Below are 20,661 nucleotides of genomic sequence, written 5' to 3' on the forward strand. Positions count from 1 at the left end.
TGTACATATGAACATCAAACGAGTACAAACGAACTAGAAAAAGTTGTACTAATCGAGTCGAGACAAAATTTTTATCTATTCGATTTGCGTGCTTAGTTTAAATGGATCAGTCCAGGTCAAATTTGATCAGATGGTATAGGGAGGTGATAATAGTGTCGCCCTACGGTGCCTGTCAATGGAAAATATTGATATATATTCCCCATCAACGGAATCGGGCGATAGAGCTGGGAGGAAGTGTGGAGACGTTTTCTTACTCCCCTCGAGTTTGCAACTACGATAAATATTATTCTGATATGGACTAACCAACGGCAAACAATTGCATACCACCAAGCCGTAAAGTGCGCGGTACAAAAACGGCAAACAAATGAGAAATTTTTAGATTTTTTGGAGCAGGTTCTTTAAGGTTAGGTTCTTTAATTGGAAGATATTATTTTAGATTCCGATGTAGTATTGAATACCCTAATCTTTTGAACGTAGTAGTGGTTTATAGCTTAGAATTTTTAAAGTTTAAGTTAGGGTTAGAGGTCTGTGGGGTATTTATGTAGATGTCTTGACTACGAATATGAGTGCGAAAATTTTCCATCGTATAGATAATTTTGTCATTTTAATAAATGGTGGTAATTTGACTCCTACACCACTTGACTAAAACACCAAAAATTCTACGTGTTAGGAAATTTTTACTATAATTTTAGCAAGCCGAGATTAACAGTCGCAAAATCGTGTTATCGATATTAGATGAAGTGTTTCACCTTAAACGATAAACAATTTCACTTCCGATAATTAATAAAAAAATGCAATGCTTATGTTTATTTGAATCATTTATTTTATTTGTTACGAAATATACAATTATAGAGTTTGTATGTGTGTATATATGTAGGTATGTATGTACGTATGTATATAAATATAAACTTTTAAGCATTCACTATACACTAAATACTTTATCTTCTCATAGCCCCGTTCAACGATAAATATGGGGGTGGATAAGTTGAATACATCGAATTCTGTTGTGCTCGCTGAATGGCACAGGCATCGGGATATTGCGATTGCATATTCATAACCCCCATTTGCATTGGAATCTGCGAATTGGAATAATCGCCACCAGCGGCATAGGTCGGTGTGGCCGCCGCTTGTGGTGTTGTCATGCGATAGCCATTTATAGCGCCATAGGGCGGCATCAAATTCGGACTAATGTGTACATTTGTGGTGCGACTGGTGGTCGACGATGTGGTCACCGACGATACGGCAATATGTTGTACCGGCGCCGATGCCGTATTACGCGTATTCCTATTCACATTTTGTGATGTTGCAATCGGTGCAATATTCATGTTGCTCGAATAGTATTTATGATATTGCAGTGGATTGATTTGCGGCTGCAGCATATTGGGTGGTGTGCCCAAGCTACGATTTTGCGTCACCAATAGATGTGGTGGCGGTGTCATCGAATTATGCGAGACTGGATGATGCGGCGGTGGTGTTAAATTCACCTGACCAGCCGGTGAAGTGTTACATGGCTGTATGTCTAAACCATTTGTTAGCTGTTGTAATTTCGAGAGGCTACATAGATTGCCGACTTGTGTTGGTGTGGTGCCGGCATTCGATGATGACGATTCAGAGACATTATCCTGTGCCAATTGTGTATCACCATTGCCGCTAGAAGAGCTCGCCGAAGGATCGGGACTGATATGAATGACACCGACACCGGCACCACCGCCATTCGAATTGGTCGCTGCCGATGAGGCCGGTACGGGTACACGTGATGTGCTCGCCTCGTTCGGTGTTAAATTGTTTTGTAAATAATAATTATTTACAGCACATGCTGATGGTGAGGACTGATCCAATGTACGTTGATGTGGACTAGATAACGAATGTGAAGTGTTACTAATGGCCATACGTTGTGGTATTACTGTGGGCATGGAAACTATGTCGTAGGAGTTGGTTGCATTCGACGAGTAGTTTTGTATGTTTGGTGGTATGGATGTTATATAATCAATATGCATATTTTGTTGATGATGATGTTGACCACTCAGCTGTGAATATTGTTGTTGCATATTATGTAAATGTTCTTGGTGTGATTGTAATAGATTTTGATTATTGTTAACGCTCTGCTGTTGCTGTTGTTGTTGAGAGACATTGACTGCAGTGTTAGTGGGTGGCGTGCTTTTTGGCTGGCGATGCTGCTGTTGCTGATTGCTGCCACTTGTATTGCCGCCACGTATAGCCTTGGGCGTGGTTGCACGCTGATTCGAACTGCTGGCCACCAATTCAGCCTGAATAGGACATGAAAAAAATTATAATATAATGTATATTACAGAAACATATTTTAGTAGTATCAGTAAAAACAAGAAAAAATATTAGCTTCGCTTGCATTGAAGCTATAATACCCTTCAGAAGGAAACAAGTTTTCTATACAAGAACTTAAGTTTTCTATACAAGAACAAGAACTTGATTTTGGCTGATCAGTTTGTATGGCACCTATATATATGCTATAGTAGTGCAACTGTACAATCTGTTCGAATGTTATACCATTCTTCATATGAGATTTTCAAAAAAAAAAACAAAGTGTGAAATACAAGATTTTGACCGTTCAGTTGTATGGCAGCTTTATACTATAGTGGGCTAATATCTCGACCGTTCTAACAAATGAGCGACTTTTTGTGAAGAAAAGTAATTTTAGATGGATATCTCACAAACTAAGGCACTAGACTAGTTCGCTTTCATACCGACAAGCGGACGGGCAGACTGAAGGACATGTCTTAATCGGCTCAGCTGGTTAAGCTGATGATTCATATATAGTATACGTATATTTTTGGCATTTGCTGCACTTCTAACCTCAAATTTTCAACTACTACCAATTAATCATAAATAGGAATTTGCTAAATACCTGCTGATTGACTTTTCGACTTTGCTGGCTATGCTGCTGCTGTTGTTGTTGTGAGGTTGTAAGCGAATTTAGGCCCTGCGCGCTGCTCGACGGCATATTTAAGTTGAGATTAGCTTGTTGTTGTTGTTGAATGTGTGAAGTTTGTATGGCCATGTGCATCGGTGTATTACCCGAATGGCTTTGCATCGAACAATCAGAATATTGTGATTGTTGCTGTTGTTGCTGCTGCTGTTGCTGTATGTGCGGCGTCGTAGAAGGTATTGGATCGGGCGTATTTTGTTGTATATCACTGCCAATACTTGATGGCGAATCCATATTCATCGGTACAGTCATGCCGCAGTCATAATGATGCAAATTACTCGCCGAATGATTTGACGAACCTGAGCTATACGCCATCGGTGTGGTAATATCTTGTGCGGCGCTTTGTTGTTGTTGATGCTGCTGCTGTTGTTGCTGTTGGTTGGCCGCATTGTGTGCGCTCAACTTAACCTTGTTCTCTTCAGCGGCATTCAAATTGTTATGCTCCCCGCGCACTTTCTGACCGCATAAGGCTTGTTGTGCGAGCGCATTACTGGGTATGGGTATTGGATTGTAAAATCGCGAACTAGCGTTAGGCAAGAGATTTAACGATTTGATGTGTTGTGTTTGGTCTGTGGACATTTTATGTGATTTCGATTGTATATTATTGCATTTCTGACCGTAAGCGGCCGTTTGGGGATTTGAAAAGCCACAATTATGTGAATCCTCACGACTGCCACTAAAGTTTTGACTATTCGAATTTGCACTACTTTTAGACGCATCCTCCTTCTTGCAAGCGCTCATTTTTTTATCACTCTTCAATTTATCTTTTGTATGATGTTGTTGCTGCTGTTGCTGTTGTTGCTGCTGCTGCTGCTGTTGTTGCTGTTGCTGCTGTTGTTGTTGCTGCTGCTGCATATGCTGATGAGCATGATGCTGTATAGCAGATTGATATAAATTCTGCGTAAAATTGTGCGAATAAGCCATGCTTGTGGCCAAATCTTTGAATTTATTTTGATTTTTATGACTGGCGGCGTCCAATGTTGACAAATTGTAACCATAGTAGTCCCATTGCCAATACTGTGGCGTATTTGCATAATTAGGTATTTGATTTATGGCAAACGGCGTGGCAATCTTATTCAGATCCATTGAGTTTTGCATTTTCTGATGCTCGGCAGCGGCGACTGCGGCCGTATTGTAGGGATTCTTCTCATGCAAGGATAACAGGGCGGCATCGGTGCCTTTATTTGTTATAACTTGTACTTGCTTGTCTTCTTCTTTTATCTTAATGTCTGTATGTGTAATTATGGATTTTTGTTTATCCTTAACGCTTTTCATAAACGATGTGTTGCTGCTTGCATCGATGCGTCCGGTATTTATGGCGTTAGCATTTGATATTACAGCTTGGTTGGCGGTGCTTTTCTTAACAGACGCTTGCATATGTGCTCGCTGTAATTCCAACGTGGCTGTTGCAGCAGCCGCTGCAGCGGCTTCATTAATTTTTTGTTGTATTTTCAATTTATTTAATTCGCTGTTTTCATGCATGTTGTTTGATTGGGTGTAGATCTTCTCCTTTCTTTCGACACCTACACTCTCTATGACATTTTTGATTTTCTTCTCATTGATTTTGCTCTCGGCCACATTATCTGCATATGTTTTTGTGGGTGGCGATGCGGTTTTAATATTCATAATGGGTTTAGTTTCAACAAGCTGATCCGTTTTGCAGATAATCGGCGCTTCACTTGCTGTTGGCTTAGGTATTTGCAGCGGTGTTGGTGGTGCAACAGGTGCAGTAGTAGCTGTAGTGACGGTTATTGGCGCCGGTGTCGCTGTTAATACCGGTGTGGGTGCAATTACAGGTGCTGCCGCGGTTGATGTGATAGTAGGCGGAATTGGCGTTGGTGCGATGAGTGGCGGTGCCGTCACAACAGCGGCCATTGCCACAGCTGGTGTTGCTGTGGTGAGCGTTACTGCTGCAGCAGCCAATTGTTTTGTATCGTTTCTACTTTCGTAGGTTTCTTTATGTTCGTCATCCTTGCTACTTGTCTCGGTCGTAAGGCACGGGGAATTTGCACAATCTTCTTTTATTGTTTGTTTTGGTGAAATTTGTGCCACCATTTTTGGCGACACTTCGTTTTCAATGCATTCTATTTTACATAGTGGTTCCTTAACAACTATTGTAGTTGACGGTGCAGGTGTTGCCTCTGTTGTGATCGGCTCAGTTTTGGTGGCAGTAACTGCATTCGTATTAGCATTGACTTCGATTTCAGTTTTTTGTTCCACATTTTGTACGTTACTTTCTGTAGGTGTAACAGCATCTTTAACCACTTCGTCTGTAATTTTTGGTTTATCATCGTTGACATTGGCAACGGCAATTGGTGTTGCATTTTCGCTAGTGGCACATACGCTTTTAACGTTTACTTCGTCTTTTTGCTCGTTTTCATGCTCAAGCGACGGGTTTTTATTTTCGTTCAAATTCAACTTTGAGTCTGGTGTGGCAACAGCGCTGTTGGTGTCGGTATTCTCCACCATTAATTCGGCAAATGTCTTTTTGGTCTTCTTCGCTACGGCTTCTAAGACTTTTTCATCGTTCCCCGCTGGTAACGCGCATGTTTCGGATTTTCCAACGTTAAACGGCACAGTTTGTTGTATCGGCTGTTGTATTTGTTGTACTTCTTCTAGTTTCTGTTGGTTTTTTTGCAGTTGCTCTTCTACTTTTTGTTCAACAGTTGCATTTGGCGCGACTTCTACTTCCTTGTCCTTTACTGCTGTTTCGACTCCGGCGTTACCTGCATGTTCTGCATTGTTTTTCGTTTCCTGCTTGCTTTCCTGTTCTTGCTCTGGATTGTGAGCTTCGCTGGCTGCACTGGCATTTTTAGCGCTGTTGGCATTACTTTCATTATACATTTCAGTGGTTTTCTTCTCAATGCTCTTCTTGCCTCGCAACTTGGGTACGGTTGTTATGGGCTTATCATTATTACAATTTTTTATTGATTTGTCTTCAGTCGACTCTTCTACTTCCATGCATTCTTTCGCCGCTTCAGGTTCGACTATAGCTTCAGATGCTGGCTGTGGTTCCTTTTCGACGGCAGGTTCGGGTTCAGGCTTAGGCTCGGTCTCAGGTTCAATAGCCATTTTCTCTGCCAAACTTGTCTCTTCTTGTTTAATATTCATCTTCAATTCATTTTGTCGTTCAAAATGTTTTCTCTTATTGGTGGATACAATGGGTGTGCTTTGTTTACGATTCGCTAATCTTTGTGCGCGGCTGGTTGGCTTGTCATCTTCTATACCCATACTATCCACCGCCTCAGCTTTTGTCTTCTCCGCAACAACAATTGGTTGCACAGGTGAATTTTGAATTCTGCGTCTTTTTTCAGGTTTATGGATGATTTCCGGCTCTTCAGCCGTCGACGCTGAAATGCTATCATCTCTGCTAAGATGGCGTTTGCGTGGATTTCTCCTAGCGACTTCTACAACAACACTTGTGGGCGCTTTTGCGTTATCACTGTTCGTTTCGGATTTTGGGGCTACGGTTTCATGCAGCTTATTTTGCTCGGGTACGTCTTGATTCGGCGGTTCGTTGCTTTCGTCTATCACCTCATGCATAGAGTTTTTTAAATCCGTATTAGTGTTTTTTACATGCGCGGGCTTACGCTTGTGAAAATTTAGTTCTACGGTTGCGCTGGCGATTTTATCTTTGCTGAAATTGGACAATTTACTTTTACTACTTTGCATGCCGCCACCGACATGCGTATTCGTTTCCTTTTTTATGAAATTTGCATTGTTCGCAATCAAAGAATTCGATTTTCGGGATCTAATCCGTTCGATAGCGGTCTGATCGGACCGCGTGGAGCTGTCCAAAAAACTTTCTTCAGACGATTTTGTGCCATCGCCCGTCAATGATTTGGACAATAGCGGACTCCAACGCAAACAATCCGTCTCTAACGGTATACGTTTGGAATTCTGCAGTTTCTTATAATGTGATATCACTTTCTCCCAATCAACCTTGATATTGATTTGGTAACGTATGTCGTCTTCATTTTTACGCAATTTAATAAAATTCAACAATTCAAAGGCCAATGCTATATCGGAAACGGTCAGTCCCGTTTTGTTGGCAATATCTTTGAAGGTGATGCGTCCATCATTTCTGTGATTGTAAATATATTCCAAAATTATTGATTTCCAGTAAGAGAAATATGACAGTCTGCCTAAATCGGAGAGTGGTTTTTCTGGTGTGCCAACTTGGCCCTCTTCCCGACTGAGCAGATAACTAAATTCAATGAGGAATCTACCGAAACCCTGCCTTTGAAATTGTGGCATTGTCAATATGCATGATACATTAAACTTCTGTGCGCAATGTTTCTCCTTCGAGAAATAGCCAACCAGATGGCAACCCTTCTTATCGTTCTTGGTTAAGATGTAAAACAAAAACGGCTCAACATCGTAGTAAAGTGTTTTATGATCCAGAAATAGTTTGGCCAGCAAACATAGATTTTGACAATATATCTTGTTTATATTGCCATCGACTTCAAATACCGATATATCGTTATGACGATATATTTCGGTGCCTGGTGGTTGCTTCCAAAGACACTTGTTTTGATGTCGATCCAAAACAGATCTGCTCTTTGTATATTTCAAACAAAATTCACACAAATACAATTTGGGAAGCCTACAAAAGAAATGCAGTTATAAAGAAAATGAAAATATGCAATTGCTGAGGAAATTTACAAAAAAAAATATAATTATTAAAAAATTAAAATATGTAAAAACAAATATAAATATATAAAAAATAAAAGAAAAAAAAATAAAATATAACAAAAAATACTAAAAATACAATAAAAAATATAAAAAAAGTTAAAAAATAAAATAAAAACAAACAGTAAAGATAAAAAACAATAAAAATAAAAAAAACAACAAAAATAAAAAAAACAATAAAAATAAAATAATAATAATTAAAAATTAATAATAAAAATAAAATTAAAAAAAAAACATAAAATAAAATAATAAAAAAAATATATATAAAAATTAAAATATATTATAAAAGTTAATAAAAAATAATAGAAAAAATAATAAACAAAATAGAAAATAAAACATACCTGGCATATTCTTGTGGAAAAGGACTCGAATACCAGGTTTCAATATGCCACTTTCCGATTTCTATTGCCGATGGGCAACGCTCTTGTGTTGGCCCAATATTGGCATTGGTTAGCGCGTTTAAGTTTTTTAATTCCGTTATTTTCTTTGCAGCATTCTCGCGTATTTTCTTATAAATTGTTATATCACTCTGTTCTACGCCATTGGGTAGTGGTTGATTTTCTATATGACAAAAGCACAAGCATGTAATGAGATATGTATACAAAATAATGTTATATAAGACAAATTTAAGTTTTTTTATGCTTTTTATTATTACCAAATGGATTCTCTGGATACACCTCTTCGTATTCGACCTTCTCGTTGGAGGAACTTTCTTCGTTTGTGAAGGGCTTTACGCCTCTAGCGTAATTTGTGTTTTCCATCATTTGATACTTGATAACGGTGCTTTCATTCAAATAGGGCACCTCATCGTCGTCGCTCTTATAGACGGTACGTTTCGTATCCAACGGCGCAGACTTGAGTGTGGCTACTTTCTTTTTCTGCAATTTTTCCACAGATTTTTTTGCACCCCGATTAGCAGCGGCTTCTGCCGATGCTACGCTGGTCTCTGGCACGTCATCCTTTTTAGCTGTTGTTTTTACAGTACGCTTTTCCATTTGGTCTACTTCGTTGCCAAGACCTTGTAAGGACTTGTAATTCATTTGTTTGTTTCGCGTGTTTATCTCATCGGGTACTAAATTCTTATTGAAACCAGTTAAGAGATTGCCACACTTTTTTAGCGCAAAGCCATCCGTTTCCATATTTCGCGATTGTGAAAATATGTCAACACGATTTTTGGCAACGGCAGCAAAGCCCCAATGTTCATCTTTTATTTTGTTATTTTGTGACGTGTAATTTTTTGCTGGTACAGTAATTTCTTTCTTAACTGGGATTTGTGAAATGAATATATTTGATTTGGACTCACTTTTATCCGAGTCACAATCATCGTCATCGTTTTCTTCATAATTATCTTCTTCATTGTCGAATTCGGAACTATCACTGCTACTCTCACTCGAATCGGAACCCGAACTGCTTGACGAACATGAACCCGATGATGTACTATCGTCTTGATTGTCGTCATCAAAGTCCATGTTATCATCTTCATCGCTATCGCTTGAAGAACTTGAAGATGATAAATCTGATGGTGTTTTCTTTTTTGTACGTTTCGTATCGTTCGACGATGGATCCAATTTATTAAGGAAACCCGCAAATTGTCTACGTTGTCTAAACATTTTCAAGTGCGAATTATGCGCAATACTCTTTTGTAAATTCTGTGACGATTTGATAGCTTGACTTAGGGAAATGTCTTTGTACATTTCTTTGGAACCTTCATATTTCGAAAGTTTTGATGTTGTTGGATTATTGTCTAATTCATCTATGATTTGCCGTTTACATGAAATTCCTGCCATCGCACCCATGCTTCGTTTGTCCTTTTGTTTGCTACCAATCCATTCTTTATGCCGTGTGCCCGCGTACTCAGAAGTTGAGGGCGTCACTGGTTTGCCACCTCTGGTCGATTTGCATGTTTCACCACCTGACTGACTTCTGTAATAAAAACAATTCAATTACTTTTGTTACCAAATATTTCAAAGAAAACATGACTTTACAATAAAGGACCGCAAAACTGTGGAAATCAAACTCTAACTTTTCGCTTACCGATATTTAACTGTTTCCAAGCTTTTCTTCGTCACTTCTTTCTTAACAACATCAAAATTTTGTAGTATGCAATTGTTGCACCTAAAATATATAAAATTTCAATATATATATTTTTTTTATACGTCAAAGGTTTTCAAAAATACCTATAAGGATGTTTGGGCTTTTTATCTGGTACCGTGTCCAAACATGTTAAATGATACATTTTCTTGCAGGCCGAACATTCCAGCAAACACGGTCCCCGGTCGCTGCATGTGCAAATACTACATTCCGCGCAATTTTTACAATACCATATGGAACCTTTCGTTACTAGCATATATAGTAGCACATATGATTGTGATTTACACTTAGCCGCTATATTTGCACAAGTAGTATGTAAAGACATGCCACATTTTTTGCAAGAACTCAGGGGCTCAGGTATACCATTTCTGTTTTTTTGTGCATCGCCGGAACAGTAGGAACAATTATCGTCACCCTTTTGGAAAGAAAAAAAACAAATATCAGTAAAAAAAAATCAATATTACTTTTACTTGGTTGTCGTCAATTTTTACTTACAGTAGTTACGGTTACCTCCAATGTTGATGACGATTTTCGCGGTGTAGTTAGTGATCGCCCCTTTTTGTATAATTTTCCTTCCTGTACAAGAAATCCAGCATCTACTGCTTTTCTAATAGAACTTTTTATAATTGCTCGAAAATCAACATCGGGACCAAGATCTATGTTATTAAACTTTTGTATATAATTTTCAATTGTTTTTATTGTTGATCCCTCACATTCACCCAAATCATGCACAGCTTTTGCAACTATTTTACACAAATTACTATTTTTCTCTATTTTAATACGCCTTTTTGCCATAGGTGCTTTATAGGAATGTAGTCCTTTATTATATACTTTAATTACGGCACCCGACTCAACCGCTTCTTCTAATTTCTCTGCTACGATATCTTCATGAAATTTGTGATGACTTCCAATCGCTTGACAAATGCGTTGAACGCTGGGTCTTTGCTTTTGAGAACGTATTTTTGAAATTGCTTCCAAAATCCACTGCTTCCAAGTATCAAGACTAATGTCATGAGCGGATTCTCTCATTTTGTATCTGCAATATTATGGATATAACAAATTAAAATAAAATTTACTCTTATTTTCGTAAAATTATTTGCTCTTAGTAGATCAAAATGTATTGTTCATATATAGTTCATTTTGAATTCTACCTAAATTTTGTATGCAATCATCATTAGAAAGAAGTTAAATAATAGATTGACACCATTACAAAAATTGCACTACGTATATTATGAATGTATGTATATGCATTTGTTTATATGTATATACCTGACATATTTAATAACACAAGTGTTTCGACAGCATTGCATTTGCACTTGTGATTTGCTAGCAAGATAGAAAATATACTTATAGGTATGCTAACGCGTTTAGATATTCCTTGTACCGGATGAGGTAGTATGCACATAGTATATAAATATGTATGTACTGATGTAGGTCACTAAAACTTTTCACAAATCAAACAACTTGAAAAAATCAAATTGCATACTTTACCATATCAGGTTACATGTTTCTTAAATATATATGTCCACGTTTAGAAATTCAGCGAGTTTTAACAGTTTAATAATGAATAAAACTGTTGCTGGTATTAACTTGTAAAATTTATTACAAGCCAACCAAAAGCTACGAAACACACACTTTACGTACGCAAAAAACGATATTGAAGTGTTTATCTCAACCTTCTTTTCACAATATTTATTTAAAACAATATTGGAACACTTATATGTTTTCTATACCTTATAAATTTATAAATTCTATCCCAATGTTTTTATATGTATAATAAAACGTATCTTCTTAGAATTCTGGCACGCCAAGATGCGATTTAGTTATGAATCGTTACATATGTGGTTACTTTTAGTAAAATCGTATTACCAGATGCAAATAATTAAAGTTTTCGCGGGTATTTCAGTAATCGATAATTTACGTATTCGGGTAATCGGAAAGCTCTATAAAAGGCATTATCCCAAACATAAATTTTTAAATATTTGACTATCTATATTAACTAAATCTGATTTTTGGAAAAGGTATATCATTTATGCAGATTTAACTTGAATTAAGTTTGAAAACTGATGATTGACATAAATTGTATAATGAAAACATGACACAATATGAATAAAATTTTATAAGAAACAAATGTTCTGTTTACCGATAATATTTCATTACATCACGGAGCAGTCAAATGAAAGTCATTCCCATCCATCCATATCCATATTTAAAATAATGTTCACCTATAGTAATAATGTTATTTAACATAAAATATTATAATATCCTATGGTATCGATATATACCGGGCGGCTAAGTTTTTCTTCTGACATGCGACCACCCAGTACTTGATTCCGTGTTTTCCTTTTATACGTTCTCAGCTATACACATCTGTCAACAGTTGATTTGGTGTAAAGAAAAGAGTGGCAGTGTCGTTAGATATCCTATTTTTCTGCTTGTAATTGATTTAAATTGAGAAAATGTTTTACAATAAGTTGAATAATTTCAGTATAAAGTTTTAAAATGTTGCAACGACTATAAGATTAAGTATATATTGTTGAATATGTGGATAAACTTCACATACTAATAAATCTATGAAATACACTTGTGAATAACAGGTACATAATTTGTTGTTTATTGTAAAGTAGGTGATAATATTAATTGTTTATAAACAACGAATGGATAAAGTGTCTCTCGACAGTTCATTCATTAATGAACCAAAAAATATATAAAATAAATATAGATGATATCTACAGATTTATTGTAGTTACATGTATAAATGTTATTACGAGTATATGTATTAACATAATGTGTGTATATTATGATTAGAATGCGGTGGAAAGCGAAGTTAAGATTTACTTATGTACGGCCATATGTATCTTCAATTATGTATGTGAAAGAAAATTTTCATTTTGCCGTGCTTTCTTGAATTCAACGTAGAAAAAATATAGTATTTTGTGCAAAAACAAAAGAAACTACATATTCCTTCAACTCTTCACATATATTTTCGGTTTTAAATTACCCTACAAATACTCTTTATTTGAAGAGATTCTAGTGCACATACCTACATCCACATCTTAAATTGTGATGCTAATACAAAGTTATTCATGTGATATACGACTGAATCATTAATGTGCTTAAGTAGATATAGATGACAAAAAATGCAAAGGATTAATATAATTAATAAAATTTTCATTCCGGCACTCCTTTTTCGTAAGCAGTAACACTTTACACATGTAGATGTGTGTGATTACATATTTATGACTGTGTTAATGTGACGGTGTCTATACAACTCATTGCCCTTTTGCAAAAGCAGATGCGTGAAGATTTGTGTTTGCTTCAAGTGCTGATACGAAATATTGTACCTATATGTCATTTACAAATATATTGTACCTATGTATATACTTAATAATTTTGTTGGTTATATGTACTACTAATACCCGTATTTAATGGGCCACTTAAATGTTAAATCGTCAAACGAATAGTCAATATTGATTCATCATTCATAAGTATTTTAAATTATTATATTTTTGTCCATGTGCCCACTAATTTACTTAATATTTCACAGAAAATTATAATGGATTCCCAAAATCATATGGATACGTACAACGACAATGCTGCATTGAATCCACCTGCTATGAATAGGCCCGTAGAACCATTCCAACCTTTTTTGCGACCGGAAATTACAGGCATGAATCCGGAAGATCCTTATGCGCAGTATCTAAGAAACCAGGAATCACTGCTTTTGAACGATATGAACGCCAAACAATCATTGGATATGTTAAAACAACAAACCAGCGCACTTGACGCATTAGGTTACCCCTGTATTGGTAGTAACAGTTATCCGCCGAGTGACCACTTTGGGCAGAAAAGAAAGAAAGACTCCGAAAATGATGAAATGATAGAGGCAAAGAAATCAAGTAGCAATAACATGTCTGCGGAAGAGAAAAAGACTGCAAACATGCGTAAAAATATACGAGATGTCTTCGATGAAAACCAATTGGATACGAATACACTAGCAGCACAACGTGAGGAATCTGAACGTTTGGCACGTGTTGCTGAACAACAGAAAATCATACGTGAAACACAACGTCAAGCCGCGGTCAATAGAAGTTTTGTGCGTACACAAAATAAAGTACTCTCCCTGTTACAAAGTGGCACCACATTTGCAAAGGTCACCAGTGAGACACCATTCGAAGAAGTCGACACAACTTTAACAGAATCCGAACAAAATGCCAGTCCACAAGCGCTACCAATTGTTAATGACGACGAAAAGCTTACAAATAAATTAGAAACTGAAAGTGTTTTACAAAAAGACGTTAAACCAATTTCGCCAACACCTATTGATGATGATGATGATGATACTGTAAAACCCGCAGAGGAACAAGTTATCAGCGATGTGGTGACAATAGAAGATAGTTCCTCTGAAGACGATTGCATTATGCTATCTGACGATGAAGAGGAGCTAGACGATGAAGAAGAGGTAGACGATCCGAGCAATAGCGGTTTACACGTCAAAGATGCTTACAATGTCGCCGATGACCAAGGACGTGTTTTAGTGAATATCGGTCATCCTGAGGGGGAAGATGACATTTTCGTAGCACCACAAATAGCACGCACAATCAAACCACATCAAATTGGTGGTGTGCGTTTTCTTTTCGATAACATAATTGAATCAACGAAACGTTTCAAAAGTTCCAGCGGTTTCGGTTGTATACTCTCGCATTCAATGGGTTTAGGAAAAACGCTACAAGTGATTTGTTTCTGTGATATCTTCCTGCGGCATACACCATCCAAAACAGTGCTCTGTGTTATGCCCATCAATACGTTGCAAAATTGGGTGTCCGAATTCAATATGTGGTTACCGAAATACTCCGATAATCCAGAACATATACGCCCGAGGCAATTTGACGTTTTCATACTCAACGATCAGCATAAAACACTGAGTGCACGTGCCAAAGTTATACTTAAATGGGCCGAAGAAGGTGGTGTGCTGCTAATAGGCTATGAATTGTTCCGTTTGCTGGCATTAAAATTGATGTCGACACGTAAACGCCGCAGCAATAAAGCGGGCAATTGTGAACGTAGCGGCACAGAAATGAATCGACGTTTAATGGAGAGTGTACATCAGGCATTAGTCAAGCCCGGTCCGGATTTGGTTATATGCGATGAAGGTCATCGCATTAAGAATGCACATGCCGGCATATCACTTGCACTGAAACAGATACGCACACGACGTAGAATTGTATTAACTGGCTATCCATTACAAAATAATTTGTTAGAGTATTGGTGTATGGTGGATTTTGTGCGTCCCAATTATCTGGGTACACGGAATGAGTTTTGTAATATGTTCGAACGACCTATACAAAATGGCCAATGTATTGACTCAACACCGGAGGATCACAAATTGATGCGCTATCGGGCGCATGTGTTACATTCGCTGCTTTTGGGTTTTGTACAACGTCGTTCACATGTTGTGCTACAACAAACACTACCTAAAAAACTAGAATATGTTATATTAACGCGTATGACAACGTTTCAACGTCAACTTTACGATACATTCATGAATGATATAGTGCGTACCAAATCTGTTCCTAATCCTTTAAAAGCCTTTGCTGTTTGTTGTAAGATATGGAATCATCCTGACGTGTTGTATAGTTTCTTAAAAAGAAAGGAAATTGACTTGGAATTAGAAATGGAGGAAACCGAAGTTATTGGCGAACCAACAACAACTACCACAACAACAGCAACTATTGTTACACCGGTGTGTGAGGTCGAAAAATCCACGACGCTGGAAGATAAGCCAACCGACGATGCCGTTGTTAATGAACAAATGTGTCAAGATGTCAAACCCAAAGAAGATCTTAGTTCCGAGGCCAATTCGCCGGCATCAGAGTGTAAGCAAGTGGACCAAAAATCGCCAGCAGATATGACACAGCGTGACGGTCAGGCATTGATGGCGAACAAACCGAATACGGAGTTTTCCAACTTGATGAATAGGTTAGTGATAGTTTTTATGAAAAATATTATATGTTTTGCTTGAACGCCTTGAAATATGCAACTACGGACTAAAATCTTTTTTATATTGGCCTTGCGCCTTGATATATGCAACAATTTACAAATACCTATGTATACATATTGTATATATTAGTTAGACGCCTAGAAGTATGCAACAGCGTACAAAAATATTTTATATATTGGTATGCGCCTAGAATTATGCAACATTATAGGACTTAAAATTTAGTAGCAGTTATTTATAGCTGAAAAGAGTTGAAAAAATATAAATTTTAAAAGAAAAAATGGAAAAAAGCTTGATAATATATAATAGCTGTATATATTTGTACAAAATTGTAAAAAATATTAATAATAATCAAAATATAGTTATCTTAAGAGTTCTTACATACCATACTAACGCTATTAATTCACTCTTCCAGCTCATTGCTATCGGATCACTACAATCAACAGCAAAATGATGTACCCTCTTATTTGGGTGGGAATGGCAATAATTATTGGCAAGAGTCCAACGTAAATTATTTCAATTATCAAACAGTGAGCGATAATATTGAATCATTATCGAAACCGAACTATGTCGGTATGGTGCCACAGCGTGCCGAAGAAACTCCCAACGAGGCCACCGAAGGGGCAGGCTCTTCACAAATCGTCGATTTGGATACGAAGGAAATCAAAACCGTTGAAACCGATATAGATATGACACTCTGTCCGGTCATTAAAAATGAGGCACTAGGCGATAATTCTATGCTAGCAAATGCAAATGGTGAGGGTGCAACAACAACCGGCAATACAGATGCCTTGATCGAGGATATCAAAATGTTAACCAGTACGAATTCTATAGGCAATGAAAAAGATGTTGGCAAGGTGAAATCAGATGATACAACACTACATGAATGGGCCATAGATCTGATGAAGAAATATCGACCGGGTCTGTTGGAAAATTCGCCTAAAATGGAAATATTCTTTTGTATACTAAACGAGAGTGTGAAACTTGGCGATAGAGTGCTTTTGTTTAGTCAGAGTCTATTAACGTTAAACTTAATAGAGACATTTTTGCAAATGACACGTATGCCGGATTCGGATATGTGCTGGGGGCGAGGCGTTTCGTACTTTCGTAAGTGTTTAATTTTTTAATATTTAAGCATAATTTTATAAGGCTTTATTGTTTGTGTAACGCTCTTCTAGGTCTGGACGGTTCTACTACATCGCAAGAACGTGAACGGCTCGTAAATGAATTTAATTCCAATACAAACGTAAAATTGTTCTTGATTTCAACCAGAGCCGGCTCTCTAGGCATAAATCTTGTCGGCGCGAATCGTGTTATAGTTTTTGATGCCAGTTGGAATCCCTGTCATGATACACAAGCAGTATATAGAATTTACCGGTGAGTTTTGTGCACACTAAATATGAGGGAAAACATATTTTAATCGTTCGATTTTCAATTTTTATTCATTTTAGTTATGGCCAAAGAAAGCCATGCTTCGTTTATAGAATTGTAATGGATAAGTGTTTAGAAAAGAAAATATACGATAGACAAATTAAGAAACAAGGCATGTCCGATCGCGTAGTCGATGAGTGTAATCCCGATGCGCACCTCTCGATAAGAGACATTACCAATCTCTGTCATGATTATGACGATGATGATAAGAGTCAGTCAGAGGTGCCGGAATTCACCACACCGCTCGATTCATTCGAGGATGTTTTAATACGGAAAATTGTGGAACAGCATAAAGGCGGCTTATCCAAGGAGCCATTCTTCCACGAGAGCTTGTTGATCGATCGAAAAGAGAAGAAACTGTCACAGGCTGAGAAAAGGCAAGCACATCGTGGCTATGAAATGGAGAAGAAGGCGAGTGTTAAACAAAACTTTAGTGTGCCCATTAAGAATCAGTATCGCATTGTGCGTAACGACGGCAGTATTGTGACGCGTCCTGTTGCGTCGGTAAATAAGCAATGCAAACAATTCACTACATTAATAATAGAGTGTGAAAAAATATTTAAAATATCATAAATCTTTTACAAACTTTTACAGATACGACCCATGCAAACAACAAAAACAACAACGGCGACCAAAAGTGGTGGTATACGTACCACACGCTGGATACCAGCGGAGGTGTGGCAGCGGCAAGGCATGACAGCACAAGAAATGACACTGCCTTTGGGTAAACAATGCATTCTCTAATACAATTTTGGTTTTATGAATACAGTGTTTTTGTTTCTTTCCCCACAGACGTTGTTATACCCACACATTCGAATGACAAATCGAATATAATTTTAAAGTCGGGACAGCGTGTTATGGTTTTGAAGTCCGCAAAAGGCATTTATATGCAATTGGAGAGTGGCAAAATTATTGCGATTCGAACGTCCAGCAAGGCGGCAGAAGTAAATAAGACGGACAAGGATGAAGTGATTGATATCACAAATGAAGGTGATACAACTGAGAAGAAAGGAGAAGAGAGCAAAACCGAAACTGCGAATCCAAAAGAAAGCGATAGTACAGCAAAAGGTAAAGAGTAAAAAAAAAAAAACACTTGTTTTAACACAAACCGATTATTATTATTGTTTTCATTCAAAACAAGAATCGCAAAAGATCAAAAATTTTAACAGGATATACGCTAAATAGTTTGACTAACATCGTTAAAGTTTTCTTGATTTTTATAATAACATTTTACTGCCTTCCAGGATCTCAAAACACTGAAACGACTGAAAAATCAGCCGGTTATGACAAATGTACCAATAACAATACAAAAAAATTGGTGGAAACTAATTTAACTAAAGGCAAGGAATTCGTGCAGCCAAATCAGTATAAAGCGGACATGCAAATGCAAAAAGATGATATCAATAGCAAATTTGACAGTTTGAAAAAAGTTGAGCCGAAAACGAGTCCACAAAATATTGAAAAAGTCTACGCATCACATGCAAATGATAATACCACCAAGCAGGAGTTTACTAATACAGCGAGGAGTGCCCAAAAAGTGTTGGCACCGAAACCGCCACAGCAAGTCGACGACGGTTTAGTTTTAAAAAAGCACGAGAGCAGCCATCAGCAGCAGCAACAACAGCAGCAGCAGCAACAACAACAGCAGCAGCAACAACAGCAACAGCAGCAACAATTACTAACCCAACATCATGAGCAGGAGAAGGAAAAGAAGGATTCTATGTATGCTTTAAAACATGGCCTTGACAAGAATAACCCACCACAAAACACACTCTTGAATCAGGTATATATTTATGCGTCAATTTTATGGAACAGAAGAATAAACACAAGTTTGAAAACGTTTACTTTCCCAGCAGCAAAAATGTCTACCACAATATAATAATAAGCCATTGGTGGATCCTGCACCATATCCTTACAAACAAATGGGTAATTATCCGTTTTGTGGTCTGCCACCACCCGATCTTTCGAAGTATGCGAATCAAAGAGGTAATTAGAACAACGATGTGCGAATAGTGTCAATTTTCAAACCGAACTCTGTTTTATTTTTTTAAATCACACAGGTGACATGATGACTACACCGACTGAGTCTTTTCAGACCTGTAATTACAATAAACGAAAACTACAAAAAGAGTTGCCAATACCAACTGATTATACGCCTTCGCCCACATCCTCATCTTCATCAGCTTCAGCCGTATCAACAGGATCATCATCATCATCATCGTCCACATCACAAAATCAAAGCTTAAAACATAGTCATTTAAATGCAGCAGCTGCTGCTCCAGCTCATCAATCACCATACTCACAATCGCCCTATACATCTTTATTCCATCAGCAGCAGCAACCAAAACTACACCTGTACGGATCAAATTATAATTTAGACAATGAACATTATAGTAATTTAGCGCAAACTTCACATAGTTCACAAAATTTGAATCAAAATCATAGTCTTATTGGTGACACATTTGGTGCCGTACAAGAGAATAGCACAAGCCTTATGCATACCGGTGGCGCTCAAAATGTGTCAGCGCCGTGTGATTATTCTACACATTTTCCCGATTATGCCGCCTACAGTTCGTACAACCATCCGCATTATTTTCCACATTTTGCCAATTCATATGGCAATGGTTCGTCAGCACCGATTGGCACCAATCCATACCACCAAATGCATTGGTCACCATTAATAGCGCCAACATCTATAAATGAGCAATGCAATCCTGTACACTCGTCCGTTTATCCTCAAAATGGTGCGCAACATAATCAATGGCATCACAAATTATAAATATTGTAGTTATATAAGTAAAAAATATCACCATTCAGCCACAGAAAGGTTTTAAATTAATTAATTTAATTGCATGGTATTATCGTAAATTTGAAATATAGAATATAAAATAAAAAAATTATTAATTGAATAATGTACACTTGCGGTTGACTTTCGTTTTGTATATGTGGGAATGAGGAAGGTATTATAAATCAGTTATGAATTATTTGTTTTAAAATAATTTTTTTAATATTGAAAATTTTGTGTACTGTTATTTACTATCTGTTACAGTATGCCACTGTGCTTTCTTATTTCTAAGCGATGCCAGATTTTGTAAAACTTTTTGAGTATTTCTCCACAAACTTAAAATGCCATAGTTAATAAAGTCTAGGTTTATAATGTGCTATTTTATAATATTTTAGGAAAAAAGTTGTCTGACTTTTTTAACTTAACTTAAGTTATATACATTTTCTTATTTTTGTGTGTTCTGTTTCGTTAACATGTTCTTATTACCAACTTATATTTGTGTTGTTTATGTTTTTGTAACAATTTTACAGTTTATAAATTGTTCTTTTTCTAAAAAATTTATAATAAAAAGCAATTTATTTACGTTAACCCTTAGTTAGTTCCAATAAAAACTAACGAAATTCAACATTGCATGCAACCCTGCATTTGACATGCGCTCACACAAATGCAATTGCTACATATGTACACGTTCTCAACTTGATA

General features: G+C 37.0%; 2 protein-coding genes across 7 annotated transcripts; one reads left to right on the plus strand and one right to left on the minus strand.

The window, feature by feature from the left end:
* Positions 1-800: 800 nt before the first annotated feature.
* On the minus strand, positions 801-11,618 carry LOC105226851 (uncharacterized). 4 transcript variants are annotated; one of them, XM_019990539.3, is made up of 9 exons: positions 11,015-11,209; positions 10,241-10,781; positions 9,832-10,160; positions 9,689-9,769; positions 8,958-9,577; positions 8,310-8,894; positions 7,996-8,215; positions 2,882-7,568; positions 801-2,267 (listed from the first exon to the last, which is right to left on the minus strand). In XM_019990539.3, the coding sequence occupies exons 1-9, from the start codon at positions 11,053-11,055 to the stop codon at positions 939-941; spliced, it is 8,433 nt and encodes a 2,810-aa protein (XP_019846098.2). In that variant the 5' UTR covers positions 11,056-11,209; the 3' UTR covers positions 801-938. The 4 variants fall into 4 exon arrangements, with proteins under 4 accessions (XP_019846098.2, XP_011204250.2, XP_049306647.1 ...); XM_011205948.4 differs by lacking the exon at positions 11,015-11,209 and adding an exon at positions 11,479-11,618 and having other exon boundaries at positions 8,310-9,577; XM_049450690.1 differs by lacking the exon at positions 11,015-11,209 and adding an exon at positions 11,237-11,456 and having other exon boundaries at positions 8,310-9,577.
* A 497-nt stretch (positions 11,619-12,115) lies between these two features.
* LOC105226852 (helicase ARIP4) lies at positions 12,116-20,090 on the plus strand. 3 transcript variants are annotated; one of them, XM_011205949.4, is made up of 10 exons: positions 12,116-12,342; positions 13,293-15,724; positions 16,159-16,850; positions 16,922-17,120; positions 17,195-17,678; positions 17,769-17,898; positions 17,967-18,242; positions 18,419-18,957; positions 19,028-19,160; positions 19,235-20,090. In XM_011205949.4, the coding sequence occupies exons 2-10, from the start codon at positions 13,302-13,304 to the stop codon at positions 19,951-19,953; spliced, it is 5,595 nt and encodes a 1,864-aa protein (XP_011204251.2). In that variant the 5' UTR covers positions 12,116-12,342; positions 13,293-13,301; the 3' UTR covers positions 19,954-20,090. The 3 variants fall into 3 exon arrangements, with proteins under 3 accessions (XP_011204251.2, XP_011204256.2, XP_049309777.1); XM_011205954.4 differs by having other exon boundaries at positions 19,031-19,160; XM_049453820.1 differs by having other exon boundaries at positions 17,195-17,585.
* Positions 20,091-20,661: the final 571 nt, after the last annotated feature.

The sequence above is a fragment of the Bactrocera dorsalis genome, chromosome 3, assembly GCF_023373825.1.
Source record: "Bactrocera dorsalis isolate Fly_Bdor chromosome 3, ASM2337382v1, whole genome shotgun sequence".
Classification (NCBI taxonomy): Eukaryota; Metazoa; Arthropoda; class Insecta; order Diptera; family Tephritidae; genus Bactrocera; species Bactrocera dorsalis.

What these genes read in the sequence shown, in the direction of transcription:
- LOC105226851 (XM_019990538.3), bottom strand. Translation starts at nt 11,055, where the DNA reads ATGCAATGCTGTCGAAACACTTGTGTTATTAAATATGTCAG. An exon ending in AAGCCCAAACATCCTTATAG is followed by an intron (nt 9,770 to 9,831) that starts GTATTTTTGAAA and finishes TATATATTTTAG; the next exon opens with GTGCAACAATTGCATACTAC. An exon ending in GTCGAAAAGTCAATCAGCAG is followed by an intron (nt 2,268 to 2,881) that starts GTATTTAGCAAA and finishes TGTCCTATTCAG; the next exon opens with GCTGAATTGGTGGCCAGCAG.
- LOC105226852 (XM_011205949.4), top strand. Translation starts at nt 13,302, where the DNA reads ATGGATTCCCAAAATCATATGGATACGTACAACGACAATGCTGCATTG. An exon ending in GCGAGGCGTTTCGTACTTTC is followed by an intron (nt 16,851 to 16,921) that starts GTAAGTGTTTAA and finishes ACGCTCTTCTAG; the next exon opens with GTCTGGACGGTTCTACTACA. An exon ending in TGACGCGTCCTGTTGCGTCG is followed by an intron (nt 17,679 to 17,768) that starts GTAAATAAGCAA and finishes AAACTTTTACAG; the next exon opens with ATACGACCCATGCAAACAAC.